Raw genomic sequence first — 25,937 nt, 5'->3', positions numbered from 1 at the left:
TAAATTACGTAATTATGTAAATGACTGAGGTCTGAAAACCCCACTTTAGCTAAGAATTACCAAAGGAGAGGGAGTATATATATATTGTAATGTACATATATAAAAAAGACACTGGATAAGCAACTAATAGCATTCAGTGGTGGAAACTGTAGATCAGGAAAAAGTATTTAATGTTGAGCATATCATTCAACAGAAAAGCTTACATGAAGGTACTGTGAACCAGCACCTGAATTATTTTCACACTGATACTGGAATTTTTAAGTGGCAGAACATAACTCTATAACTCTCATACTACGAGCTTAGTGAAGAAACGATAAAATGATGTATAATGTTACAGATTATGTAAAAGTCCATGATAATACATTTAGTAGATCCCTTAATGCCCTGAAACTGTTGAAGGTGGTGGAAAATTTGTTACAGATAGTGAAAGTAGAACATATAGAAAGATATGATGGTCATCAGGTAGGATGCATGTACGATGTATATACATGTGTAAATACAAAAACTCACCATCTTCATCAGTTTGTACGACAAGTTCTTGGCTTTCTTTTCGTCCTTCGGGATTCATTAGTACTAATTTGATGCTGACATTTGTATATGGTGAAAGATTAGTAATGGTGTGCTGTGGATGTGAACTTTCTGTATCCCAGCTTACTTCTTCTCTCACTTGCTCTTGTCCTCCAGCCTGGTAACGGTAATGGACTGTGAGGTTGTACCGATGGCAACGCGTAACGTTATATCCAAATGGCTCCCAGCAAATAGTGATTTGCCTAGACTTGATCTCCACAACCTCTAATTTCCGTGGCCCACGCATTGGATCTGCAAAATTACCAATATAATTTTAGTATGATTATTGATGCATATTATAACAGTAAGTGAGAATATTTATGCATATTATAGCAGTACGTAAGAGTAATAAGAAGTTTTACAGTTCTATAAATATGACATGTAAGTTGAAACATCCATTCTTTTCCTTGCATAGTACAAATGCCAATAGAAGACGTCAAAAGAAAAGTAAGAGCAAAACACCGAGTCACAGAGAAAGAAGTGACCCTAGTGAAAAACTATAAGGAAACAAAAAACCAGAAACTTATCTTTAAACTCAAACTGTAGTTTAAATAATGTTTACTCCTTTTACCCATTTGTTGCCTGCAAAAAATAACTGCAATTTTCATTACAAATTAATATGTTAATACTTTTAAAGCAAAAGCCGTCATTCAAGTTAATAGGTATCTAAAAATAAAAGGTAATTTTAGGGAAAATCTGCAAATATGTGTTGCTTTTCTCCCAGGACTGTTTTTATTCCCCCACCCCCCCCCCCAAAAAAAAAAAAAAAAAAAAAAGTGTTAGGTGTTTCTTATTTCTTATTCACTTGTTTTTAAATTAGACTGAAAGCAATTTACTCATCTAGACATTGCCTGGACATTAAGACAATTTTCTAATTTCTTTAAAATGGTCTATAGGGTTATTTTCTCATAAACATTACTTGTAACTAGCTTCTTTCTTGTCTTTCTTAACTACATCTAAAACAGTACAAAAACCTGTTTGCAGTAATATTTTGGTAAAGAATAAAAAAAAAAAAAAACTGAAAGAAGGAATGTCAGTCATACCTTACTGCAACTGAACGTTCCTAGAGAACTCTCAGCATAACCAGGCATAAATGATATCTAACAAAATCATACCAAGAACTGATGGCTATCTATAAACAAGAAATTTTTCAACAATTTAATTATCCAACCACTGTTGTTGATGAAGTTAAAATTTATGAATTCCTATAGGTCCCAGCAATTGAGTTACAAAACTGAACCCAAATTTCCACAGAATTACAGCTCAAATATTGATCTGGCAGACACCCCATATTTTCAAAGGAATGTCATTAGTAGAACTCTTATACCTACTTAGCAATACTCTATTTGTTTTCATAGTGGAACCTGCAATAAGATTAAAGACAATGTCTGTTTTTATCCACTGCTTCACTAGTTAAACGCTTAGAAGACATTTAATGAGCTAGAAGCCTCTTATACGTAAACAAATTAATATGCATCTTCCTTCTTTAATGTTCATTAATCAACATGTCTTCACCAAGAATGTTCTAAACAATTTACACAGAACTTCATCTTTTTAAACAAAATCCCTCCTTAGAATGCGTGTTCAAAGACATCATTCATCTTAGCTCCTTGAAGAAAAGGTGTTAGGAAATTGCTTGTTCTCTGTACATCTACAAAGCAGCGTTGTTTTCTTATTTTCCAATCCTCCAGCTTCTTCTTTTTTTTTTTTTAATTACTTAGCTGCCACTATCCAAACATGTTGATCACCAGTGTACTATATTTCCCAATTGGTGACAAAATGGCAAAACAAAACAAACTCAGTAACATATCTAATCCTAATCTTCCTTCTGGCAAACAGACTAGTAAAATTTTCCACACAAAGGATAAATTGGTAAAGTCATTTATTTGCTTCCAAACTCAGATACCCTAGCAGAGAAACATGATGTTTGGAGTATTTGCTCTTGCTACAAGTTATGATTAATGAGAGGCGAACCTCAAAGACCGGAAATCTCTGAGAGTTTCATACATTCCTTCAGCATTTCTGCATAATTCAGACAAATCTGATGAAAAACGAGGTTTTTTTGCTTGTTTGTTTGTTGTTTCGTATCAGCTTCTGAGCATTTTTTCATTCAGGTGAGAGTATGGATAGCAAAGTGCATCTGATTGGCACTGTGGAACTGTATCACCAGTTGGATGCGCTAAGTAGGGCTAGAAAATCAACAAAATTAAGGTGACCCTGACACACAACATTAAGCAGTTGAACAAAGCTCATAGCTGCAAGAATACGGATCAGTCTGCATAGTTTCATAATATGCACATCAGAAAATTCATGGGGGAGCTGAGAAATCTATTTTATTAGAACCATAAAACTAATTCATGGCATTTGAAAAGTGAAATTGAGTGGTTATATGAAGAAACTGGATCAAAATCTACTCAAGATTTCTACCCAGGAGGAAGATATTCTTATGCCCCGCTAACTTAAATAAAAGTACAAGTTAGTCATCCAGTTAAATCTTGAAGTCATTGCAATGAGAATGACATATACATTCTTACTCTAATAAAACAGACAAAGGAATAAAGAGATTGGGCTGTAAAAGCTGGAAACAATATAGCTTTTGTTGATGTTTATGGGATAAAGTTCATCAGACAAGGCAAAAACCTTGAATGCTTTTGTTCCTGACTTGATTCTGGAATCCAGAGTATCAGATAGTGACACAGAAGTGTCTGTTTTTCTTACCATTCAGAGATGATGCAGCTGAAAGGGCCCTGTATGGGACAAGCATGGCATGACCCAGCCCATGCTAGCATTTAAATGGAAAGGAGAAAGAGGCAGGTAAGATAAAAAGAACTAGGTCAGAGCAAAGGAAGACACTTAAGGAAAAATAAAGCAGGATGTTAATTGTACCAGGTGGAATAATTTTACAGAGCACGCCCACTGAAAAAGTGGCGTCAGATATTCCAAAAAGACCTGTCTATGAAAGAGCCTCTCAAAATGCTGGGCTGTACACAAAAGAATTCACCCATTCGGTTTCCTCCATGTCACTTCTAAGGTCTCAAAATTACTGGAACAGACCAGGCTTTATTATTTTTTCATCAAACAAATCTAAATTCCTGAATAAACACTACTTTATTTGCATTGTTTTGTTTTTCTTTCTAATGCAGCTCTTCTTTGATTACCAGATATGACTTCATTACAGACATGAGGATATTAGCTCTGTATAGTTCACTTCTCAGTCACAACAGACCTGTATGCTCCAAGTACCCAACTATTTTTGGTTACAGCTAGCTCAGAAGGAACAAGACGAAGGGAAAAAGTTTTACTATCAACAACAACAAAAAAAAGAGGATAAGGTAACAATGTTTTTTTGTTGTTTGTTTGTTTGTTTTTTAATTAAAAATACAACAAAGCCACAAAAAACAACAATTTCTGCAACAAAAGCTGGGGAAAGGAACCCCACCTGCAGGGACGTCATTCAGCTACACCTCTCCCCTCCCTCTGCAGTTCTCTAGATAAACAGATGCTCTGCTGCTCCTCAGCATCCCAGCTATTTTCTTCTGCCTCACTGCTACAAACCAGGAGATCTGTGAAAATGAGGCCTACCAGTACAAAAAAGAAGAGGTTGTCCTCCCAGAGGAGAGCACAGCCTGTCATGCCTAAAGATGCATCAGGTACTTCTTACCAATTCCCCTGACGGTGCCTGAAGCGTTTTTCCTGCTGTTCTCCTCCTGCTGGCTTCAGCAGGTATGAAACAGGGAAGTCTAACAGTTGCAGTTCTGACCTGAGGGACCAGCAAGCCCAGTTCTAGCCCCCGGCACTTTAGCATCCCATTTAGTCAGTCATCTTGGCTCTTTCTCTACTCCTCTCTGTTTTCCTGAGAGTATGGAGCAGAGACTGACAGATAGGATCCATTTCTACGGCAGCTCATTTCTTAGGAACTTCGCACTTTACCTCTTACTACAATTACAATGTTTTTTCAGAAACTCAGTTTCAAAATCACAGAGAGACATTTGTTGTATTTTTAGGATTGATCATCAAAATGTGGTTTCAGAATGAAAGTTTAGGCTGGAAGTTTTGTATTTTCATCACAGATCTACTGAAATGAAACCAAGACACAAGAGGTATGAGGATTTTTGGCCCCTCTGTGATTCCCCAGTAGCAGCAGAGATCTGATACATGTTGGATACCATCCAGAAGACAAAGCATCGCATTCAGCTGGCTCCATCTGAACACAGCTCAGACAATTGCCCCAACAACAGGAATGCATGTCTAGGCAAAATAATAACATGGTTATTATCTCTGTAATAAATCTTGTGATTTAAATTCCACATTGGTCTCTATTACCCTTCCACAGGAAGTAAAGGATGAGCCAAATAAGAAAAGCATTTACAATTAAAAGATTATCTGAGATCCAAGATATTACCAAATACAAATCTTTGAAGTGAAAATAAAATAGCAATAATTAAACGTAAGGTTGGACTGGCTTTGTCACAGATTTCCTTACAATCTTGTCACATCAATTCCTTATGAGATAAATGGGAGTCATATAGTCCAGCATCAGTATCACATGTAATTTCATTATTTTTTGCAAAGAACTTCCTTATTACAGTGACAGAGACCGTAACACACTTTTGACTTTATTCTGTCTGCTGAATCAGAGCTACATCTTTGTTTTGTTTCAAATGAGAATGCCTGTGTCTCCATTCAAACACATGCTCTAACAGTTCACCAGCACTGGTAAAAGTGGTCAACCTGTCAGTCACTACTGAATCTGAAGTGCATTCCAGAAAAAAAACAAATGAAAAATACTAATAAGGAGTCAGAATGTTTCCTTCTCCCTGCAGAGAAACTAAAACATTACACACCTGAACATTTTTTAAGAACGGAAATCACAACTCTTACTTTTTATGTACTTATGCACACTTTCATCCATGCTTCTCCTTCTTTGGTGTAATTCCACCTGCAGAAGTTATAAAGCTAGACACCTCTACTCATGCTACAGTTCTCGAGATAAGCAGATGCCCTGCTGCTCCCCGTTACCTCAGGTGCTATGTTTCAGGAAGATACAACACAAAGTAATGAAATGTTGTTTTTTCTACAGGTGAACAGCATTACAAGCCAGCTGCTGTCAAAATAACAATACCTGCCTATATTTTAAAACACAAATCTAATGATTTGCCTATTTATAGGCAACACCAAATGAGGAAGTAGGCACACTGTTTTATTTGTTTGGCCTACTTGATTATATCCAACCCACACATGACAGCAAACAGTGTGAGGTTATTTGCAAACTTGGTTGGAGAGTTTTGTGAAAGATCGTGCTAAACAGCAATGGAATGATTTTATATCATTGCAATTATTATTATTTTTTTTTACAGGTTCTTCAACAACCAATTGAAATTCAAGAAGAACTTTTATTTTGCTTAAAGTATCATGACAGTTCAAATCTGCTAATAGCTTTTCAGTTTCCAACATACTGCAAACTGCAGACTGTGGAAAGAAACAGTAGGCAAGAATTTGGGCAGTGTAATTTCTTAGATTTTAACATGTATGTTTATTTTAGAAAACAAATTAGTGAAATCAAAGTCGTAATAAGATGAAGCTGATGTTATTGTCCTGTGGAGTCCAGTTGTTTTAAAGTGAAACCAAATACTGTGTCAAAGAGCAGTAATGGAAACTAATAGCAATAGCTAGTAAGATTACTCTGGTAAAAGTAAATGACTGCAGAAGATAGTTAGCATCTCTTTCACTATTACTTGCTAGTAGCAATTCCAAAAGAACGTGGCCCTCCTGCAAAAATACACAACTCCCACATTAAAGCAGTTCTTCCATCAGTGTTCCTGAAGTATTCCCCATTTTAGAAAATGTTGGGATGCAGCACAGTTTCAGAACTAATGAGAGAAAGATCTATGAGGCAGCAGAACTTCAGTCACCTGCATTTCAGACAAAGAGGGAACAGTTATACATATGTATTTTTTTGTTTCTAATTGTATCCTATGGTAAACGTCTTCTGCTGTCAAAATGCCAGCAAAGGAAGATAAACATGAGTACACAGCTACCCTAAAGTTATCACAGAGATGTGCAACTTGAGCAGCAGCCTGTGAGCACCCCTTCAGCACCCTTCCAAGTTATTCCAGACTTTAAGAGTATTGAGGATCACTGTATAATATGACAATAGTATTTCCCTAGTTTATATACATACAAAGAAACTCAATATCAAAATAAAATTAAAAATAAATAAAAAAATAAATAAAATAAAATAAAATAAAAAATAAAAATAAAAATAAAAAAAATATGCACTTATCGCTCACAGTAGTAAAATGAGACAACTTGAATCCTCATTCATTTCTTCTCAGGCTCAAATGTGAGATATGGTACAGGTCTCCATTTTCCAGGAGGGATCAGAAGTAATAATATCAGCTTATCACCAGAATTCCTTGTGTGGTATTTCTAATTGAAATACAAGCTAAAAATATACAAATTCTTGGGACAGAATCAAGATGTTGAGCTAATTTCAGAACATTCATTGAAAGCACATTCTGAGGGGTGTCCAAAGCATCGGCTAACAAATTACAAAAAAATAGTATAGCTGTTGCGTGAAACTAAATGAGGCCTTGGATTTAAGCTTTTAGTGTCACATGCACTGGATACAGAAACATGAATGAATTATATAATCCTGCATGAGGACATTTCCTTAGCACTTTCAGCTCTCATTCTCCAACTCATGGCTATACATATCCCACTGAGGCTAAATCTTGAGACTGAAATTCACAGTTGCAAAATACTGGTCTCATCACCAATAACAACATCGTTTTAAAGCTGGAAGTATTTTTTAAGTATCAGTTTCTATATGATGTTTCCTTTTGTGAGAGATCTGATAGGAACTTCTCACTTCATAGCAAAGTTTAAAACGGAACCAAAGCAAATGGAATCTAATATTTCTTTATGTTGTTGTCATTTTATAGGTATACTCTAGATGGTGAGTCATTTAAATTCCAATATATTTAAATAAAGAATGAAATAAAAACAAAATTGGATATCTTTTTGTTAAATTACCTACATTATATGATTACTCCTTCACAATCAAAATCAGATTTTAGCTGTGAATGATACAAACAAGATTATATTCTGAATCTGCAACAGAGATTTTAGTTGCTTGTTTAAAATGACATACCTAGCTATTCAATAATCACTTTATAATAACCCCTTTCATTTCTAAATCTACTTAACCATCAGCCAGTAGTAAGGAAAATGCTGGCAGTGGATTTTACAACTACACATTAGTTTTACATTTCATGACAAGCTAATTTTAGAGAGTTTGAAAGACAGACAAGCAAGTGCTCTAAGGTTTTCTTTCCTTTGCATGAAGGAAGCATACATCTAACAAGGAAATGAAAAACAAAGGAGTACAGACATATACTTTTCACTTCACATATATAGCAATGACAATTTATCCCAACTTCACCCCAGGAATCTCGTAAGTATGTAAACCAACAAGAAACGAAAAACTGAAATACCTCTCTTTCAGAGCAAAAAAAGAATTAGTAAGGTCAGATGGCAAAGGAAGTGCCTCTTTCTGATAGATGCTACCTTTGCTAGATAAGCAGTGCTTGAGGAATACAGAAGTCCAGTGACTTTTGTTGCGTGAATTGTCTCTTTCCACTGAATCTATCACAAGTTTTTAAGCCTTTTTTAGAGTTGACCGCAGTTTTACAGTGCCATCTCTGTCTCTGACTACTGCATGTCCATCTTATGTTGACAAAGTAGGTATCATTATCATCTGACCTAACACCTGGGTACATATTCTCATCATTTGATCAGATCTGTTCCTCCACACCCGTGGCACCTCAGAAGCTGGCATAGGTAGACTTCCAAACGAATTTACAAAGCCTACAGCTTGGATGCAGCTTTTATTTGGGAAGGCAAAGGCTTCAGAAGAAGCTGAAGGCCTGAGGAATTGCTCCTGCGGCCAACTGATGCACATTCTTCAGTTACCAAGCAGCAACATTGTATTCCTTGAACATGAAACCATCTGGTAATAAGCAGTCAATAAAGAAACTTCAAGATACACTAAAAGATGGTGCAGGTGGCTGGTTTGCAATTAAAGAAGACATTTATGCATCATTAAGCATATTCATGAGAACAGACATAATTTGATCGTGCACAATGAATAGACTGCAGAAAAGGGAAATGGCATTAACATAACATATATTTTTCCATTCAGTGGTATAAAAAAAAGGGAACCTAGGAGATCAATAGGAACATTTAGAAGTTCTAGTGTGAGCAAAAAATATTTTTCTAGCCTTTTGTTTCTGGAAATGGCTCAAGTACCTCCTTGACATTGTAGTATGACAAACTGTACTCTTCAAACACTAACACAGTATGTGTATTTCTGTACAGCAAGTGACCTAATCACCTTTTGAATGTCAAAGGTATCAATGACAAAGCATGCACTGTTTGTTTTTTTGTATCAAACTCATTACATTTTATGATACAGTTTCTTCAGATGCTTCAGAAGCCAGCCGGAAAAAAAAAGTCACTGTGTAAATTAGTGAAGGCTTCAGCTGTTCAATACCTGCCATGAAAGTAGAATTTCAGAGACTGTTTATTATGTTGTACAAAAGAATAAACGGGCAATGCTTATCATAGATCAGTCAGAATAAGATATAGCAGTACGTTCTGGTTATCACCATGTCCTATTGCTACTGACAAATCACATTAATTCAAAGCCATTAAATACAGTGGTGTTTGCTGAATTGGCGATTAAGCACAAGCCCTTACTGAACCCAGATGACAGGACTCCACAGTCATATAAATCTACGTAAAAGAGAAAATGCCACCAATCAATGTTACTCATCTAAAAAGAATATTTACCATTCTTTCTAATCTGACATGTGCAATCAACCTTAACCAAGCGATGTACAGCGAGATTGGTTTTGACAAATACCTCTCAAATGCATAAACTTGATAAATGAATTAGATTCTCTGTATCACCTGGTAGAAGAAAATTTGAACTTACATATATGTCAAAAGGGATGTTTTGCCTTTCTACTACACAATTATGCGCTAGTTACTACATGGGTAATAATGTATAAAACTAATTGGTAAGTACCAAATGAGAGGTAAGTAATGTAAATTGAGAAGACTGCCTTCTAAATTTGTGACAAGATCGCCTGGCATCTGACCTAAATCTTCCCTCTTTTAATTTAAGTCCATTCCTCCATGTACTGTCACTACCTGGCTGTGTAAAAAGTCTGACTTTCTCCTGCTGATAAGCTCCCCTCAAGTACTGGAAAGTTGCAATTGAGGTCTCACGACAGACTGAGGTAGACACTGACATGAATGATACAGGTGTGGCCATTTCTGCTTTTTTCTGTGTATCAGGCCACCTTGTTCTGAAGGCATTTCTTGTTCATTATATTTTCTGTTCAGTACTTACGCATAATGCCTTTACACATTAAAGTGCTTGAAGAGTATATATGGTAAGACCACATGCTGTTGACTTTGTTGGGTCTTTTTTTTTTTTTCCTGCTACATCACAGCATCTAGAAAATTATTTGAAGAACTCCCTTAGATAGCTGCCTTTTCAGTACCTCTTTGGATGCTTTTTTCTGACTGTTCCACTGATGGCTAAGGATGTTATTCACCACCAGTTTGTTAGGACCTACTTCTCTGCTATACCATTTACTGTAAAAAGCAAACATAAGCAAATATGTCTGCCGATGAAGTGAATTCATGTTGTTATACTTTACTATGAAATACAGAGAATACCAGCCCATATTTGCTTCATATGCACGTGCAACAAGGAAAAAGACTTCCACTGGAGGAGAAAGGAGAAGAGCTGGGAAAAAGGGGCAGAGCAGATTGTAAAGTCCTTCATATTAAACTTTTTTTTCACTTACAAGGTATAAAAGAGTCCTAGCATTCCCAGGGAAATACAGCTAGGACTGACATATCATCCAGATGCAGAGATATAATATGCTACCACAAGCATAGTAACATATTCAGGGAAGCAAAATCTGCTGATTAAGTACCTGTCATCATAAGTAACGGAAAGGGCCCAGGTCTGCACTCATTTCACGGGGCTAAGACGGGTCCCTGCTTTAATTCTAAGACAGGCCAGCTCCACTGGACACACACAAACCCCAGACCCCAATCTCAACACACAGCTTCAAGAAAACCTAGAAAATATGACAGGCAAAAGTCGACCAGAAATAAGCTGGTGTGGTAAACTGTGTGTGCAACTGAATATGACAGCATTTACATAAATCTGAAAACTATCTAATACTATCACCAGTGACCCAGGATTTGAAGTCTATTAAGCATTGTTTTTTCCAATTGAACTGAACTAATGGAAAATAATTGCTACTCCGAAAAAGGTCACACATGAGGAAATAAAAAAGCAAGTGCTATACAGACAGTATTCCTACTTTACTCCAATTTGAATTTATAAATTGCTGACATCTGATAGAAATCATACAATTATTTTTTTCCAAGCCCAGAAGTTGATTGCAGGCCTTCCCCTACTGGTATCATGATTATGAAAGTAAAATCTTCAGGATAATAATTTACATGGAGCTGTGGAGTGCTCCGGTATTCATCTTTAAGGGTGCTTTTCACCAACAAATCTGAAGGGAGTAAAAAGGAAGCAAGAAAACCCCAAAGGCATAAAAAGCAAAAAGACCTTACAGTATCTAAAAATTAAGAGCTGTTGGAGTTTTCTGTCACAGAATATCCATAGAGGTGCTCTTATTTCAAAACTGAAGTGTTAAAATAGTTTAGTTTTTGTAAATAGGAAGTATTCAGAAAGATAGAAACTGCACACTGATCTTTTAAGTATCTTTTAAGCATGATAGCAAATGTAAGCTCCCATCTGTAAGTCAGAACTCAATCAAAAGAAATGGCAACAATAGAAAAGCTACCACTTTTGCATTTACAAAATGGTTTTGGAGTGGAGAATCTTGAATTATGATGATTATGCTTTTTTTTTTTTTTTTTTTTTTTGTCAGTAGTTTATATGCACATAAAAATGGCTTGCTGGATTCAGTGTACAGATGCACACAAAATCTAGAAATATTCATATGATGTATCACCAACTTAATCTAGACGCTTCTTGACAACCTAGCCATTGCTTTATGGTTGTGCAAATCTGCAGTAGCAGAATTGCATTTTAAAATAAATAGTCGTTGTAGGAACAAATAATTTCATTGACTTGTAAATGAGATTAGGATATTCAGAATTCCATTTCTAGTAATGATCTGAAAAAACAGAACATAGTTATTAGTAAGATGTTACAAACATTAATTGCCATTTGTGTACTAGATGGCGCACAACTTTTCTAAGGTCAGTCTGGCTGAATCTCAAAGGTCAAAATAAAGAGAAAAATTGAGGGGAACAAAAGTCAGAAGGAGAATATTGTAGAGACCTGAAGTCAAAGGCAGGTCATCTGCTCACCCGCACCATCCAAACCATCAGCTACAGTCTATATGAGTAGATACTGTTCACAAAGATAATGGCTTACTCATGTAATATGGCTTAGTGAAAAGAACACTGCACTGGGAATTTTGAAACTTAGACTTAGTTTCTGGCTTCAGCAATTGCCACTGGATGCTCAAACTAAAATAACGAAATCCTCTGATTGTAAAACACTTAGATGGCTTCACATCATTACATCATAAGATATTACTATCATTTCAGTAAGTTCTGACAGTTAAAAGGAAAGCCACATGAAACTCAGTGCACACCTCTGGCTATTCTAGTGCTGAGGGCTCTTACCAACTCATACAATCATGTCGTATGAAGCTAAATGCCACCAGTGGGCTCTCTTACTTCAGTCTTCTTTTTTTCTTTCTTTCTTTAATTTTTTTTTAAAAATATTAACTCACAAGCTTTTCTGTCCTATTTTCTCCCCCTGTTGTGGTGAAGGGGAGCAAAAAAGGCAGAATAGGCATCTGTCAAATGCCCACAGTTAAGCCACCATGTGTGGGTTTGGTATTCTGAAAATTTACGCTTGCTACAACTAAAAGTGAGCATTCTCTGAATGAAGAATACAAAATTGAGACCTCTGCAAAAAGCAGACTGAAATAGACAAGAAATTCTGCACCGTACAAGATTTTTTTGTTCCATTTTTGATGAATTCACAGTGTATTAAGTACTGAAGCAGAAAGAAATCATTGACATTGTTGTATCAGCAATTGCAGCATGTAACCATGGCAATTAAAACAATATTATTTTTTAAAACTACAAAAGACTACTCAAGACATATAAAAAGGAAGTATCTGAGAAAGAATATTTTTCTTCTGATAACTACATTTCTGTTAGTCTGCAAAATTATTGAAGAGAGATATTTTTCACTCCTGCTAAAGAGTTAGTTGAATATGTTACAGAATTATGGCTTCAATTAAGAATTAAACTAAACAGGGAGGTTGTGTGCACAGAACTTTCAAGCAGCCTTAAAGCACATCACTGTTAAATCTTAGGCAGGGTATTCTGACCAGGATTTTCCTGCTCCTTATTTGATAGTGATTTCACTATCATATTCACGAGTATTCTAGTAAAGGGCAGTCCACAATTAAAAAGAAAAAAATTAATCAGGAGCTTTTAGAATTAAAGCAGAAGACCCTCACATGACTTAAATACATTTAGGTTCACTTCAGCCTTTTAGTGAATCTCTCTAATAAGAATACAGACAAATAGGGGTTGGAGAGACTGGTCCATCTCTCCTTGCTCAGAAGAGAAGAAAAAACTTAGCAGGCTACATTATGAAACTGCTTAACTGGCAATTTGTATTATAATTCAGCACAATTCAAATGCATTCATTTAATTATGTGATCTGAGGCTCCTTCTAACACCAGCTTGTAATAATAAAAATATCCCATTCTCGAATAATGTGATAATACAATCAGAACACTATCACTGTAGAAAATTTGGTTTAAGAGCTAAAATAAGAGAAAAAAAACCCTTCTATAGAGAACAAGAATTTGGCTGAAATACTGGTTTAAGTAAAAGAGGTAAAAAATATTAGTCTCAAGAGCTCTGCTCTCAACTTTTTCATCATCATCAAGAATCATCATCAAGGAGAATCAAAAAGTGACACTGTTACTAACAACAGGAGATTGGGGCACGTGATTTTAACTTTCTGTCTTATGCCTTACCAGTTAGAACTGTGATTCAATGTACAAATACTGCAGGAAAGATGGTGACCACAGTACTGTCATGTTCCACATTACATCTTTGTAAGAGGGCTTTAATAAGAGTAAAAAAGCATTAAACATACTTATGGCATCTATTTTTCCAGTTAATGCCAAATCATCCCCCAAATTTTCTCTAGATAAACGTGTTTAAAAATGCATACAAGAAGTTAGTTATAAATGGCAGAACAAATCCTTGGGAAGCTTCTGACAATTTCACAAGTTAATCATGATCCACATACGAAACTACTCCCCATGAATTCACACAAAATAAGGCAATAATTTCATCTATGGTTTCCGATGACATGAAAAAAAAAAAAAAGACTGAAGTTTCAATCCTGTTGCAAGAATCTCTTGACAAAAGTAAATTCTAATATTTACAACCATGGGCACATCATTTCTTACTCCTATTTCATACCCTCACCAGACCACAGGATTACACAAGACTGTGTGCTGCTGAAATGTCACCACTACAAGTACAAAGAAAAAGCTCTTTAAAACTACGGAAAATGTACCCATTTGCTTCAACAGAATTTGAAACTCATTTTAAATTTAAAAAATAGAAATAGTTCATTTGATGCTAATGTAAAGCCCTCTCTTAGGTCAGCAAGGAGGGACATGGCCAACAAAATGAATATAGCACTAGCAAGGAGGCAATGGAATTAGATGCATGAAGGCTGTCATACATAAATACACAAATAATTTATTTTTGCCTGGGGCACTGCTTGAAATGTCCTCAAAGAAAATTTATAAAAGCAGATTTGAGCTTTCTCCATTTCCTTTAATGAAGGAAGATTGAAGAGCACCTGAAGCATTCTGAAGGCAAGCAACCAACACAGACTAGTACAGAGTTCCTTGCCTAATGCAGTAATAACAACAAAGATTACCACACAAAGAAAAAGTGCCATTATTAAAACTTAATTACTAGTCAGATAAATGCCAGACAGTATCACAGACATCACTAAAAGTCATAAATATCTAATTTTTAATTGTAAAAATGAAAAGATTTTATCATTTCTCAATAAAACTGTAAAAGTGATCAAGCAATGCCGGTACTGTCTTAGATCTTCTGTAGTTATCTTGTGTACGACCCCAGTATTAAATTAAGAGGTAGGCACAGCTTTTTGTCTTACCAGTACAAAAATTTAGCTGTGATTTGCAGATCTCACTCATGTGCAACTAAGTACATGTGTATATTTAATTCTGGCAGTCTATAGGGCAACATTAATGATTTAAAATACATCTCCATATCCAAAAATAAACAAGGCAATGTCAGTATATATGTGTATATATATATATGTATATGTATATATATATATATATTTTTTTTTTTTTTTAATCTCAAACTCTATTGTTAAGTAATGTAGAAAGGTAATATACTCAAAAATTTAATATCCTTTGCTAATTTATTGAAAACAGTCAAAACAGCTGATTTGCAGTTTGGTTGAAATAGAACTCAATCCTTGTAAGAGCTCTGGAAAGAAAGAAAGTAGAACTACAGTCTGTATGAAGATGCAAACTCAAGTACAGCAAAGAAAGACTATAATCCAGACAGATGTTGCCACGGTATAATCCTGTTATTGTTAAAAAACAAACAAACAACAACAACCAAAAACAAAAACCAAACCCGAAACAGTTTCACAAACTAGAGAATTCAGATTTTTGTCCTCCATCAGACTCTCTTTATCAATCAGCATTGGTGATACAGAACAGGCTATTCATATGACAGTTTTGTTTTAGAATTATCCTAAATCCTGATAGGCTGCAAATCAAAGCCAGCTTAGTGGTCTAGGCACAGGTGCTTAGACTAGCTGGAATATCATAATTTTAGGAAGGAAATGTAGCCTCATGCTCCATTGAGCACTAACAGCTGAGCATCCCTGCTGTCAAGCAGAATTCAAATAGTAGCAAAGAAAAGGGTGAGATTTAAGGAATGGCCAATCAGCCAGGATCTCCAAAGGAAAGAAAAAATCGAGCAGCAATTGTTTTAATCTGCAATGAATAGGGACAGTACAATCCCTATGCTTGTTTGGCAGAGAGTAGTCATGGCTTTTCACCTGAGTTTTTCCTGTAAATAAAATAATTTTCAACACTACTGTGAAAATAAAAAACTTAATTTTACAATATCTGAGGTTGAAGAAAAACATAAGTCCTTCGTATAAAACAAATATGTACTGCTTTATGCGCATGGCAAAATAAATCTGGTACTTCTTAAGGCTTTCTTTCTTTCTGCAACTAACTCTACTTTCCAAAATGTGTTTCCTTCGCTTGCATCCAAAATAGAAACGCTTTCATCATATGGCAAATGGCTCACCTTGTGACCACAGGCTAATATTCCAATCTTGTATACTAGTAGAACACACTCTGTCCTTTTGATTCAGGCAACAAGATATCTAATGTACACAACCAGGGGCAGAATTCAGCCTCGTGAGCAGAAAACAAAAATAAAGAAATAAATCTATCCTTTCACAAGAAGACAAATTACAATGTTACAAAGCTAAGGGAAGCATATCGCCTTGGGTATCTGCAAACTACTTCCAACCTAGTAGTTGTAACACAAGAAGATGAAGGATTAGATGTCCCGATATCTACAGCAGATGTAAGATCTTTGCCTTTGAATCTACAATAAAAAACTCAGCACACTTAGAATATTTTTCAATTCACTTCTCTTTTTTGTTAAACACATATTTTTACCTAATGGATTTCCTTTACTCCACATAATGGTTCTTTAATCTTTCATACCAATTCCAGTATGACAAAACACCATCAGCATCCACTTTCAGTAAATATTTTATGATCACTTAGCTCTCACAAGGTGAAAAGTTTCAATGTCTTGTCCTGTAGGTTTTCTATGTTTTGTTAAATCTTGTAAGTATAATAAGAATTGCTATTACCTTGAATCTTAGCTAAGTATATGCTGTGATTAGAAATAGCTAGTCTGAATGATATCTGAGAAATGCATTCCTTCAAAATAACGCATGAATAGTTTAGTACACCAGAAACAAAGACCTGAATCATAGTTTTGTAATCTATTCATTTGAATTCCTTCCACACTGAATTGTCAGTGTCCTTGTGAAACATTCATTTCACAGAATCATAAAATCACCAAGGTTGGAAAAGACCTAAAAGATCATCCAGTCCAACCGTTCACCTATTACCAATAGCTCCCACTAAACCATGTCCCTCAACATACATTTATTTTATTAACAAAAGATATAAAAGCATTCCCTATCAAAAGCAAAAGTTTACTATGATCCCTGCTCCTAGTGAGCAGTGAGACGCTTCCATGAAGTTACTTCCTCTGTCCTTAAGAAATAACATTGTCAGCTGAATTGGTCTGCAAATTTAATCTGAAGGCATCTCTGCAAGGAAAACATCTTCATTCCTCATAACCATTATTCTCCTTGCTTCTCTGGCAATGTAGCCCTGCAGTTTGTGAATTCTGACAATTCAATTTGTAGTAGGTTTGGTGCTAACATTATTCCGTCTTGTATATGCTCCCACGTGATGCTTTGATATTCTTCAGGAAACAACTGGAACCACAGGCATGCAGAACACACAGCAAAGTTAATATGATGACAAGATATTCATGATGGTCAAGCAACAAGGCTGTCTCAACAGACTGATGACATATTTAGTCCTGCAATTTGTCACGTCATTTTCCTACTGCGATTCCATTCCTGTGAATGAGCCAGCATTAGCTGGTCATTTTCCTGCAGGTAAAAGGCTGTCAACATCCTTTAGCAAAGAGTTCCATAGTGAGACAATGCATCATATTGTCCACATTTATCCATTGGGCAAAAAAAAATCCAATCTATGTGAAGCATATGGCTTCTGCATATGATAGAAGATGAGATATTAAGTTTACGGATCTGAAAAACAAAACAGTAATGAACAATGCTGAAGACTGAGATTTCGTGACGGATGCCAAGGTTCCTTAGGGAGTCTAAGACCTAAATGCACTATCAAAAAGGCATTATCATTCAACTCCATTTGAAGCTAATACCATAAAGACAAAACAACTGAATGCAGAATTCATTTCTGTATATGCAACCTTTGCTTTGCATCACAGGTATACATATACCAGGAAAATAACTGCTTCTGGAATACACTGATTTATTTTTCTAGGAGGCATGGGAATATTAATATATTCCTCCTTTTCAATTCCTTGTAAAGTTTACCTTAGTGGCCTACTACTAGGTAACAATGATACCTACGTATATAAAATGAGAATTGCTTACAAGCCCCATGGCTTTTTTTTCAGATGCTGAGAGTACTATTTTGGAATGAGGTGAACTGGGTGCCTAACTGGAGGTCTGCCCTGAAGACAGAGCACCTTTAGCAACCGCTTCTCATTTATTAGTAGTTTTGATGAGGAAAGGATGTGAAAATCTAAAGTTCAGTTAAAGCATACTCAAGCTCGTTCTTTTTCTCAGGTGAAATGTGAAATTTCAGCAAGAGAGCACTTCTGCACATGTCATGTCTTGATTTGCTTCTGCAAGCAGTATTGCACTAAAAAAAAAAACAAGACTTTGTGGCTTTGCCACTATAAACATGTAATTAGAATTAAAGGTCATGTATATCTGCTGCAAAGAACTGCAAGCATACAGACATGCCATTTGTAAGCTGGGAGCATGTGACTGACATCTTCCAAGGCTGTTCACAGAGAATCAGCATGGTATCAAACTGATGATATTTCTCAGTTTAGAAGTGAAAGCTATAGCAGCTGCTGATGCATTCAGTGGTAGTGATGGAGTGACTGGGGTACCTCCCATTATCACAAGAGGAGAGAAAAGTGAAACTCCTCAAGTAGGTAGTTGTGCAGTGTGAGCGATGGATCTGGAACCACCACTGCTGTCTGGAGCCAGATCTGAATGGTCTACATTTGCCAGAAGAGCTGCAAAGTGCTAGTGAGTTTAGGATGCCCCTTTTGCCCCTTTTCCAAATTTATGCTGTTACTTGGAGTGTACCAAATACTAAAGATGCTCTACAACAAAGACGTTCTATTTGGGGTGCATTAAAAAGAGTGTGTCCAGTAGGTCAAGGAAGGTGACATCCTCTTTCTCTACTCTGCGCTGGCGAGGCCACATGTAGAATACTGTGTTCAGTTCTGGGCTCTCCAGTTCCAAAAAGACAGGGATCTCCTAGAGGGAGTCCAGCGGAGTACCAGAGACAAAGCGCCTGGAGAATCTCCCGTGTGAGGAAATGCTGAGTAACCTGAGTCTGTTCAGCCTGGGGAAAAGACTGAGAGGGGATCTGATAAACGTAAGTATCCAAAGGGAGGTGGGGAGCAAATGGATGAGGCCAGGCTCTTCTCAGTGGTGTGTAGCAATAGGACAAGGAGTAACGGCCTAAAACTTGAACATAGGAAGTTTTGTACTAACATGCAGAAGAGCTTCCTTACATTAAGAGGGACAGAACACTGGAACAGGTTGCCCAGAGAGGATGTGGAGTCTCTGTCTAAAGAGATATTCAGGACTCATCTGGATGCCTATCTGTGCAAAGTACTGTAGGGTACCTGCTTTAGCAGGGGGATTGGACTTGATGATCTCTTGAGGTCCCTCCCAACTCCTGTGATTCTGTGATTCTAATCAGACTTATTCTTTACTGTTATATATTTATTAGGAGGCGTTTTAAAAGTTGGACTAGTGTAGGAAAACAGACTGCAGAATCAGAGCTTTCTGATACACCGGGGAAAAGTTTCCTATTACTTAGTTTAATATGATATTCATTTTTATCTTTGATTACAGATCATATTTTTAGAACAACTATTTCATTTTCCTTTTAGTGCTATGGCTCTGATAAAGAAATGTGTTTGCATTTGTCCTGTGCATTTATCCTTCCCTGCTCCTCAATTTGTAATTTTTTTTTTAAATTCTGTAATACTTGCAGAGACTGCATGATCACTCTGGAGCTACACTGCTTTCCTCACGCCACAGTGGAACAAAATCAGCTCTCAGGACTTCTGCAAATGAGACTGATGTACAGAGCATTTATTTTGTATTATGGATCACAGCTTGAAAGAATAGAAAAGCATAAAGTATGTGAGATAAAAACAAGAATAGATTAATATATTATTCAAGGGTTCCAGCTTACAAGCGAGAAGCAGTGTTTCTAACTTTTTCATTAGTTTCTCACAAACTGCATTTGACAGAATTACTGCTGTGTTTGCTGACACAACCCACTGGCCTCCAGACATCATGACAGTAATGTCCCCATCGAACCCGACACCTGTTTTTCATTTCCAGACATTGATTCTCCATCTTACAGCCAACATATTTCACAAGAATAAGCTGCTACCATTACCAGCAAAATATTGATTAGAGCAACACTCAAATCCCTAGCTGTAAATTTATAGCCTTAATTTCCAGTAGGTTTCATTAGTTATCTTCAAGCAGATGAAGATGTAAGGTGGCCATTAACATATGTCAAACAAAATGTTAGCTAGGCTCTCATGTATGTATTAAAGTTTAAAGAAAACAATGAATAAGTAATTACTACTATATAATTGGAGAGAAATGAAAATGCGCAAGCACCTGTGTGAGGTCAAGGAACAGAAACTCATCATTCTGTTAAATGACAGTAAGACACAAATCTCATAGCTAAGTAATAACACAGGCAAAAGTCTACATGGAAAGACCATAATTCTCAACATTGTAGAGCATGAAAGAGGGCGAGACTCCTACACACCATCCCCCCTCACTGCACCTTCAGCCTACCTCCAAAGCTAGTTCTGTCTGTTGTATCATCACAACCCAAGTGAAAGCCCAAGTCATTCTAGATGAAAGGACTCCTTTCTGGCTTTCATGTTTCCAATATTCTATCTGAAACAGCACAACGACCTGATATTCTCCTCTTTACACTGATACATACTGTTTTTGGTCTTTCGATGTATTCCTTTATTATATTTAACCTCTTAATCATTAATCTCACCTACACTAGCACCTCTACAGTCAAGACCTCCTAATTCCCTTCTTATTCCCTAAACTCATACTAATTACTTTCTTCATCTGAATTCCTTTCTGATCATGGCATAAATCAGTATTTTCTCTCTCTTCTGTCAGCATTTTGCCACCATTTTCATGTCCTACCTCCAGCTCTTTTTGCTGTTGCACTGTGGGGTCACAGTACTAGTTAGCTACTAAAAGAAGGCTTCAAAACACCCTCTTGTACTACAACAATTAGTTTGCTTTATCTGTTCAGCAGGTGCCCTGTTGCATCAGCAAGTTGAAATCATGGGCCTGTAACCTTATGATTATTGTGGAGCAGGATCAGAATTATCTTGTTTCTATTATGGATTGTTACTATCAGTTCATTGTACACATTGAAGAACACAGTGGGGAACTGTCAACAGAAGTAGCAAATAGTCTTTACTTCCAGAAGTTATACTGTTCAGACTTGACTGTTACTTGATTTAAAACACATTTAAGTGGCTAAACTAAGGATTAGAAGTTTGTCTTCATTTCCATAACCTTTGCTTTTGTTAATTAGAGCTGAACAAAGACATGGACAGGAATGTAAGAAGGCCACTCCAGAAGTAATGTCTATTTTATTATGTTGGCCCTAGACATCAGAGGAATGATGGTCACAGTCAGAGGGCTGCAGTCAGTGGCTCAGTGACCAAGTGGAGATCAGTGACGAATGGTGTTCCTTGGGGATCAGTGCTGGGACTGCTGCTATTTAACATCTTTGTAGGTGACACAGACAGTGGGATTGAGCGCATCCTCAGCAAGTTTGCAGATGACACCAAACTGACTGGTGCAGTTGACACGCTAAAAAAAAAGAGATGCTATCCAGAGAGATGTGGACAGGCTTGAGAGGTGGCCATGCCAACCTCATGAACAATGCCAAGTGCAAGATCCTGCACCTGGGTCAGGGCAATCTCAAGCACAGATAAAGATTGGGTGGAGAATGGATTGAGAGTAACCCTGAGGAGAAGGATTTGGGAGTGCTGGTTGAAGAAAGATTCAACATGAGCCGGTAATGTGTGTTTGTAGCCCAGAAGGCCAACTATTCTGGGTTGCGTCAAGAGAAGTGTGAGAAGCAGGTTGAGGGAGGTGATTCTGCCCCTCTACCCTGCTCTTGTGAGATCTCACCTGGAGTACAAAGATTATCAGAGGGCTGGAGCACCTCCCCTACGAGGTGAGAGAGCTGGGGCTCTTCAGCTTGGAAAAGAGAAGACTCCAGAGAGACCTTATAGCAGTCTTCCAGTACCTGGAGAGCGCCTACAGGAAATCTGGAGAGGGACCTTTTATACGGCCACATAGCAACAGGACAAGCGGAAATGACTTTAAAGTGGAAAAAAAGTAGATTTAATCTAGGTATTAGAAAGAAATCCTTTATTGTGAGGGTGGTGAGACACTGGAACAGATTGCCCACTGAGGTTGTGGATGCCCCTTCCCTGGAAGCATTCAAGGCCAGCCTGGACAGGGCTGTGAGCAACCTGGTCTAGAGGGAGGTGTCCCTGCCTAAAGCAGGGGGTTGGAATTAGGTGATCTTAAAGGTCCCCTCCAACCCAAACCATTCCATGATTCTGTGTTAGTGGTATTGCAGTAGAGTTTGAACCTTCCTATCAGTACATTGTTACATTTTGTTACCATGCAACAAATGGCAATGGAGGGGCAGTCTGACAGAATGGTGTCTGACATTGAAGTGTGCATGAAGCGATGTGGCATTAAATTCCTCCATGTGGAAAAAATTGCACCCACTGACATTCATCGACATTTCCAGAATGTTTATGGAGATCAAACAGTGGATGTGAGCACAGTGAGGTGGTGGGTGGTGTGTTTCAGCAATGGCGACAAGGGGTCATCTCTGCTAGTACAGATGTTTATAAGTGTGGCATGTAGGCTCTCAATCATCACTGGCAAAAAAGCATAGGAGTTAACAGTAGTGACTATGTTGAAGAATAGCGTTATGTAGCTGAAAATTTGCTCCATCAAATAGCATTATCGCACTCTTTATATTTGTTGTAGTTTCAATGGAAATATACGAGGCATTAGTTTCAGAGTGACCTACATACATATTAGATGCAACATGCCATTTGTAAACATGAAAAAGTGGAATTAAACTGGGAAGTTATAATGACTTGTGAGGTTGCTTTCATTAAACATATCCCAAAAGAACGTTAAGTGTCAATACCTCATCTATGCCAATATTACAAGGGATCCATTTTACTTACAGGAATACATTTTTCATTCTGTAATACCAAAAATGTTTTCTCTGTCTCCAAGTAATTTCTCTATTTCACCTTGATTATTAGTTAAGTAAATGCTATTTTACTTACTCAAAGAAAAAAAAAAGTATTTATGTAATCTATTTAACTTCAAGCGCGTTGTTTTCACTTGCACTTATAATACTACAAACAACTAAGAATGCAAATTCTACACATTCCCACTGAACTTTTCCTACTGCATACAAAATAAGGCATTTTTCATTTATTACCTAAGTTATAATCCATAAACTTGAAAGACAAGATAACTATAAGAAAATAAGAGCTAAATCTTGGCTTTTCATTTTTGCCTATGTCTAAAATACTCTGGAACTCTAATACAGACAGACTCAAAATTTTTTGGAAATCAACACAGTTAATAGGTGAAATAATCATGCTGAAATAGACAGACTGTGTGTAAACTGCTGTAAACTGCATAAAATACAGTACTACACAGGTTCTTAAGGTAACAAAAATGCATATCATCTGAAAAATCTATGCAAGTCATTTACACTGATAACGTTGATAAGCATTTCAAGTCCAAGAAAATTGCAGAGCTCTTCCTGACTGACAGAGCTGTGCATTAAACCAGAGAGACAGGTCATAACTGCCTCAATTTACAGTGCATATGTACATAATACATATTTTGCAACCTGTAAAAACATTATGCTCTGTTCTGTTCTGTTGTACTGGTGAGTAGCTTATGTTTGGTCAGACTGACAGTTTTGTGTTGAATAATGCAGAAGATTGATACTCTAAGTATCAAAAGGTGGGAGGGAAAGGATGCAGCGGGGCACTTGTAGAAAAACTGCACTTGGACTGTGCATATTAAACAAGTTCCAAGTAGCCACAGAGTGATACAGAAAGAAGAAAGGTCTAAATCTCAAATGATCTTGTATAGAGACAAATACAGATATATATACATATACAATTTCTTTTACTTATCTATGAAGTCCTCATATGTCTGTAAAAATTGAAAAAAAGACTGCAACTATTTGCTCCAATGAAGAGAAGGAGTTATCCAAGCTGTTCCAAGAATCTTAATTTTGTCCATCAGAAAATGTGGGAAACTAAGGGGAAAATTTTTTGTGCCTTCAAATGTTACATACAAGAAGGAAACATACGAGAAGTTGGTCAAATCCCTAAGCACAGATGCCTGGCACAAACACAGAGATAAAATCAAGAGGGCACAGCAGAACTGCGTAACTAGTAAAATATTGAAGAAAAAAAAAGAGAAAGCAGAATGGCTGCTTAACAAAAAAGAAAAGTAGTCAGTATATATACCAAGACTACTGAAGTACGTAATGTCTTGCGTATTAGACTCCACTATAAACATCAGCTCCAACTTACTGGTTGCAAAAAGTACAAATCCAAGACATAAAAGTTTTAACCTACAGTAGGGAAAGTACAGGTATGCTGAAGGGTACTCAGATGAGACAGGTATTTACAAGTCTTCTTGTTTTGCTCATCCAATTTACTTAAAGATTGACCTGTGGTACCTCAAATATATTAACATCTATTCAGTAAGAACATGTATAAGATTAAATTTAAAAAAAAAAAAAAAAAAAAAAAAAAAAAAAAAAAAGTTGTTTTCCTTTTCTATTTTTCCTAAGGACATTTCTATGTCCTTAAAGGGAAGGAGAATTTCTATTTCTTTCTATTTCTTAAAGGGAAGAAGAATTAATAATGATCAACATATAGAATAAATAATTGGACAATACACAACATAGAAATTCCTCTTAGCCCCATCAAATTGCTAAGAACATATCATATGGAAACTCAGCACTTCTTAAGGACACATTGTATGGTAAAATTACATATATTTTCATATGAGAAGGCAGCAGATCCTGTGTTTTGGAAACTAATTAGGAGATACCAGTATCTCCACTATTAGTAAGGATTTTGATAGTATTTTAAGATAAACTTTCCATAATAGAAAGAAGCTAAGCAGGCTTAGTCTAAGAGAAAATACTACATTGTGGTCTCAAAGCAAAACCTCATTGAAAAACTACACTGAAAATTTGGTTCCCTGCCAAAGCAAAATATAGTTAGCAGAGATTTGTCTAAGACTTGGTGCCTCTCAAAATTTTCAGTAGTGTGTGCAACAGAGACATTGAGAAGATCTTGCCAACGAAATCTGAAAAAATAAAACCAACCTCAGCTCACCAACAACTATCAGGAGAGTTCCCATGTTCCCACACATTAGAATTGCTCACTAGGCATAAGCAAAGCGTCAGACAAACATTTAACAGGGAATTATGCTTTGGCTGCATTTCTGTAGAAGATGACATGGCTCAGGGCAGCCTACTAAAGTCTAACTGATGGTTGGTTAGAAGTGGTAATCCTTGGGGACTGACATTGTAACTGATACTAGCACATTCATCAAAGATCTGAACAATGCAACCCACAAGCTTACAGATCACAAACTCGGGGGCACTTGCTACGTGGAAAGGCAGAATTGCCATTCAGAGGGATCTCAACCAGCTGAACCTACTCAGCTTCAAGACCAACAAAGCAAGATGCAAGTCTTGCACTGAGAATGGAATGACCTTGTGCATCAGGACTGGCAGAGGAGCATCCAGCTTTGCAATAGTGCTTAAAACCTAGAGATCCTGTTGGATGGAAATGAATGTGAGCTAGGAAGTGTGAGCTTTGCACACTAACTACTACATATGGGACTGCATTGGCATAACCACAGCAAGTAGGTCAAGGACGGTGATTGTTCCTATATATACGGCATTGGTGAGCATGTGTTTCGAGCACTGTGCACACCTTTTAGTTCCTCAGTACATGAGATTTTGACAAAAAATTGAAACAACTCAGAAGGTCAGCAAAGCAGATGGTGCTGGAATGCATCAAATAATAAAGAGAGGCTGAGGGAACCTGGCTTGCTCAGCCAAAGAGTTATTCTAGATTCCTATGTTTCAGTACATAAAACTGTAGAGATTTCATGGTTACAATTTTCAGAAAAAGGCAGGTCTAGAAAAAGC

The 25,937-nt window shown here is 36.7% G+C and overlaps 1 protein-coding gene across 1 annotated transcript in view; it reads right to left on the bottom strand.

Annotated features, from left to right (window-relative positions):
- The window catches only part of PTPRM (protein tyrosine phosphatase receptor type M), a gene marked incomplete at both ends in the record, with an annotated part of 447,044 nt that overhangs the window by 207,319 nt on the left and 213,788 nt on the right, over nt 1–25,937 (bottom strand). The window contains one exon of the mRNA XM_079533291.1: nt 511–819. Within this exon, the coding sequence (XP_079389417.1) occupies nt 511–819 (309 nt within the window). The remainder of the gene's footprint in view (nt 1–510; nt 820–25,937) is intronic.

Source organism: Tetrao urogallus (assembly GCF_951394365.1).
Source record: "Tetrao urogallus genome assembly, chromosome: 3".
In the NCBI taxonomy this organism is placed as follows: domain Eukaryota; kingdom Metazoa; phylum Chordata; class Aves; order Galliformes; family Phasianidae; genus Tetrao; species Tetrao urogallus.
This window is presented reverse-complemented; position numbering and strand designations above follow the sequence as displayed.